The following is a 5,296-nucleotide window of genomic DNA, read 5'->3' as shown; positions in this document are numbered from 1 at the left end:
GGAAGATTTGCATTTAAAAAAAAATTCACCTGACACCATTTTCTGATTACAGGCAAGATTACTTGGACAGGCAGGACCAAGGTGACAGTGAACAAAGTCCTAGGATCTTAAGGGACACAATTGCATCAGTCCTGATTGGCCTGTAAGATTTTTTTTTTCTTTAAAGTATGCCAATTGTTACTCTTGTTTTTAAGGGATTGCTAGGGAGCCGTGGTGTAAAAGAGGACGCAGCAAAGCTTGCAACAGCCTCTATGCACAGGTATGGTTAGTTGGGATGGCAAGAGGCTTTACATGGACTACTTCAAAGCAATCTTATATGAAGATAAAAGGTGTTAAACTAATTTCATCTCTGCTGCTGCAAGATCACTGCTGCTGTAGCCTCCACCGCCCATCAGGAGTGCTGTTCTCACTAGACACTGCATCCCACTTGGCAACCAATCGAAAGGAGATTGCATTGCAGTAGGCATGTGATGGGTGCATGTCTGTACTCAGCTGTTGATAAATCAAAATTAGCATAGAACGTCCTAGGGCACTGTAGGGGGCAAACTGAGCATGGTCTACAGGCATGAGATGGTACCTGCTGTCAAAGCCTACAGATAGTTTGTATATCACTCGGCTGTAGAGCCTCAAATCATCTCTGAATTGGTGCTGACACTGTCCTTCCTTCTGGAGGGCGGCTACTTTTGTTCCCCATGGTCCCTGTGTGTGTTGTAAAGTAGTCACCACTCCAAGCTCACTCCTGTGATGTACTATAATCTCATGTTTAGTTTACTAACTTGCATTGAGATTCCATACCAGGTGTGAGCTTGGAGCGGTGGCTACTTTACAACACACACAGGGACCATGGAGAACAAAGGAAGGACAGTGTCAGCAGCAATTCAGAGATGATGGGAGGATCTACAGCCGAGTGATACACATAAAAGATACATTTTTGATAATAGTGAGGGAACTCGAATGCATTTGTATGATTTAGCTCCTGAGTTTAGCGTCACTTTCAGCTGGCTATACACTGTTAGATTTTAGTTCCATAAAGAACCATCAGAAAGGTTGCAGTTATTTTTCGGCTGAGAATATACAGACCGGCTCCTTTGACAGAAGTCAGCTGAAAAATTGACCGTTGTGGTGCCTTAGGGCCCAGACAATGCTCGAATTTCGGATGAGTTGGAAGGACGCAGCTGAATATTCAAGCAGCGTATGGTCAGCCATACACGTATTCCCCTGCACACCCCAAGGGTGGCTGAGGCTTTGGTTTCGCATTCTTGGGGTACAGATACACGTTAGTGTATACATGTAGTGTTGTAACACAATTATTATTATTTTTTGTCCCCAGGAGTAATCCAGACTGGAGGGCAGGCCAGTCTTAGCAGCCATAGGCCTACACTAGTAACCACTAGCCTATTCTTTTTTTTTGCCAAGAAGAGGATGCTGTAAATAAAAGCGCTGAAAAAGAAAATAAATCGCCCATCAACATGGCAAACACAATTCAAGCTTTTCCAGTGTCCGAAATTGTGAACATGATGTCAACAAAAGCTCCTCTTCACTTGTTTTGTTGAAAGTGTAAATGATTTGTTTTGTTAAATAAAAAGAAAATGTTTTATGTAGCAGTCTGTGTTTGGCCTCCATGGGGGTTGATGGATGTAGCTCCGTTTAGGTAGCAAAGATCTGGCTATACAAATTCTCCACTGTTGATACACTGATGCTAGACAGGGCTCACCCCCCTTAGATAAAATGCCACTCGGTCTGGGCTTAGGCTTCTACAACATTATGACAAGATTCACATATATGTTATTTTTCCTTCTTGAGCTTGAAAAAGAGGTATCACTCCTCGAAACGCGTTGCTCACTGCCTTTCCCCCCCGCCACTACCCTCTTCCTATCACAGACCCGACTGATAGCTGACAACTCTCAGCCCACGGCACCCGTACACTACCCCAGCCTGCGCCGACAGTGACCGAGCAGCACGAGCCGCAGCCGCGGTCACAGCAGCTCTGCCTGCTTTTGACACCGCTGATTCTTTCCCACACCACTCAGCCCCTGGACTCACACAGCGGGCCACGGACTGAGTCCCCATTCCTGTGGTCGCTCCTTTCCCCCCCCTTTTCTTCCTCGCCCACAGCCTCCCCTCCCCGTGTGGATGCACATCCCCTGGCTCACCAGTTCCAGGTAGATACCACGGATGACCCGATCCTTTGCACCCGCCGTCCATCCTCTGGTCCCGTGAAACGAAATGTAAGTGCTTATTCTTTTTCCTCAGCTATCCTCCGGTTTTTCGCCCAGTGCACCCATTGTTACACTATTCCCCTGTCATTTTCCCTGGGTCTCCCGACCCGGTCAGATAGCCCACCTAGTGTTGCGCCCTTTTGGATTTTTTTGTTTCAAGTTTGCAGATACACAGGCACTCCTCCTGGGTTTTAGGGCTGCACACGATCTAGGGTCATACACTGTTCACCCCCTTATTATCAGTACAAGAGCGCTGTTTGTACGTTTTGTGTTTTTTTTAATATATGTTATTTTTGTAAATTACAATTCATTCACAAGATGTATTGCACCAGGTTTCCGTTCTGTCTGAAGTTAAACGCTTCTGTATTCAACCCAATAACTGCTTTAAAAAGAAGCAGTTCCTGTCATAAAACTTATTTGTTTTGGTTTTGGATGGAAGAATCTTTGTAAAGCTATTTTGCCATAAAAGCTTCATGTTGCAATTCAGAATTTGTTTTTGTACACTGAGCAGCACAAGTGCAACTCAGTGGTCAAACCTGGCCTGCCGAGATAGACCAACTCCAGTGGTTGGATGTCGTCATCAGGGCCCGGCCAATAAAGGGGGCAAAGGATCGAAACCCAGAAGATGACCCGTAGGCAGATGGAAGCACCGGTGGGGGGGGATGACAGTTTGGCAGGTAAGTCTGCCATATTGTGCTGTCATGCTGTGCATTCCAGAACATTATGGGTAAAAGCTCCACCCCCACCCCCTCCTTTTTTAAACACTTTAATCTTTGCATTAGAGAATACCAAATAGGTTAATTGTGGAAGTCTTGCTGTTTTGCATGTCTTATTCTTGTTAGAAATGATAGGTAGCATGTTATTTTTTTTTCTTTCTTTAAAGAACTGTGTGAATTGCAGTGAAATGGCGACTTGGAGGCATTTCGTACACAGTTGGTGTATGGAACACCCGCAGAAATGTCACTTCCTGTGTCATTGGCTCACAGATTTTTCCCAAAGATGCCAGTAAAATTTCAGGTGTCCCTTGCAATAGAAAATAGGTTTTTTTTGTCCTTATCTTTTCTTAGAGTCCATGAAGGGACACAGCTCTGAAGAATTCTGGAGCCAGCAGCATAAACCGTGCATCTTTGAATTCTTCAGAGCTGTGTCCATCAATGGACGATAGAGACATGTCAGTTTTGGTGAGCTACTCCGAGAGTTCATTGCTAAAGGGATGCCGACACTGCAACTTTCCTGCTTGGATCACTGGAAGTCCACCAGGTTGTTATAAATGAACCAGACCCTCCCATTCAGGAAAGGGCATGGTAAAACAAACATATTTTTCTTCAGAAGAGAGAAAGGCCGAAATCTGCAACAATGTTTGCTAAAATGTTTGCTGTGTACATTGATCAGCCAGAGAGGACGTTTTTTTTTTTTTTTCCCCTTAACAAAAAGTGGAGTTACACTTTAACTGCAAAGAACAGTAATCAAGATGGCACAGAGGCTCCCTATGGTATAAAAGTAATCAAGTAGCACGTACCAACGATGAATTATCTATGAGTGTTCAGTGCTGCAACCCGATGTCATTATTTACTTACACCAACTACCAACTACTAGTCTAGCTTACATCATAAGGAGCCAATAATTCCATCTGTTAGAGATTGAACGCTACTCTTAGTAACTAATGGTGGAAATTGTAGTAGCATACTCCAAGGAAGGAGATTTGGCTCTAGAGCTTAGGTATAAAACAGGTCCAATTCAAAAGGGACATGTCGGGACAGAGATACGAAAGCTGCCATTGATGTCACCATGAGCATTGTGCACACCGGGTGTCCTGACACTTCACTGCTTACAGGCTCCTTCCCAGGTCAGTGACTCTCAAAAAAATATATGGTGGCTCTAATGTATGCAGCTTCAAAAACAGCTCAGCTCCCTTATAGCTATTCTGACAAGTTCCCTTTACATTGAAATAAACCTGCCTATCAACATTTAAATCCTTGGTTCTCAACTGGTGGGTCACGTCCCCGTGTTTAGTGGGTCACCGCATGCCTTCCACTTTTCTAGGTGAGAGGCTCCTCTGCCTTCCCCTAGTGCAGCACTGTCAGTTCTCATGCCAAGCAGCCATTCAAAATATGCTGCCCAGCATCCGTGTCTGCTTTAGGTAGGGTGGGCTGGGGCTATGGCCGTGAGGGAACTCCATCCATACGTGCATAGCTTACAGCTCCCTCACGTGTCCTGTAGAGGTGCCTGGACCGGAGTGATGTCACATTCTGGCTCCCGGCACCTCTACAGGGTGCACAAGGGAGCTGTACAAGCAATGCACATATGGATGGAACTCCGTCACAGCACAGCAGCCCACACTGGACCCCAGGCTGAGATCTACTCCAGTTCTCGTAAGGTAGGGAGGCTGGGTGGAACTTTGGAAAAAAATGTGAGTGTGTAAGATTGTGTCTGTGCATGTATGTCAGTGTTTTTGAGGGCCTGTTCACACTAGTACACTGTGTTAAACTGTACCACGCAATCGCACCTACCGTCCATTCTGGTGTGGGAGGTGTGTTGCGTTGCCATTCATTTCCCCAAACGCACCTTCCACCTACAGTTCGTATGCCTGCACCGGAACACACGGTACCCTAATGCCGTGTGTTCCATTGCAGAGCGACTTGGGTCGCGACTTAATGGCCTAGGACAAATATGGGTCCTGAGGTTACACGGGTTGAGAACCAGATTTAAAGTGTCAGATGTAGTAGTGAGAATAAAATGAATCACACAGCACTCAAATCCCTCTCACCTTCCAATTTATTTTCTGGAGAGGAACATATTAAAGTCCCAATTCCTCTCCTCCCCATTTCATTTCCCGTGCCCTGAACAAAAAAAAAAAAGTCAGTCCCCAACTACCCAATGTCAATGATCTGTCAACGTGTGAAGCTGCTCAGGTGACCGACTCAAGCCAACGTCTGGATCGCGGCCTCCCCAGGCAGAGGATGATGTCAGCATATGCATTATCTGGAATGGATCTCACAGTGGTTTCAATGTAGAAGGGAAGCAACAGTATAGAGGGACTGCCACAGTACGATCAGTGCAAAAAAAAAAAAACAAGA

At 45.5% G+C, this 5,296-nt stretch overlaps 1 protein-coding gene across 1 annotated transcript in view; it reads left to right on the top strand.

The window, feature by feature from the left end:
• The window catches only part of GHRH (growth hormone releasing hormone), a 12,433-nt gene extending 12,287 nt beyond the window's left edge, over positions 1-146 (top strand). Inside the window, exon 5 of the mRNA XM_018557666.1 lies at positions 53-146. Coding sequence (XP_018413168.1) covers positions 53-146 — 94 coding nt within the window. The remainder of the gene's footprint in view (positions 1-52) is intronic.
• The last annotated feature ends 5,150 nt before the right edge of the window (positions 147-5,296 follow it).

Source organism: Nanorana parkeri, unplaced genomic scaffold, assembly GCF_000935625.1.
Source record: "Nanorana parkeri isolate BGI_ZX_2015 unplaced genomic scaffold, ASM93562v1 scaffold295, whole genome shotgun sequence".
Classification (NCBI taxonomy): Eukaryota; Metazoa; Chordata; class Amphibia; order Anura; family Dicroglossidae; genus Nanorana; species Nanorana parkeri.
This window is presented reverse-complemented; position numbering and strand designations above follow the sequence as displayed.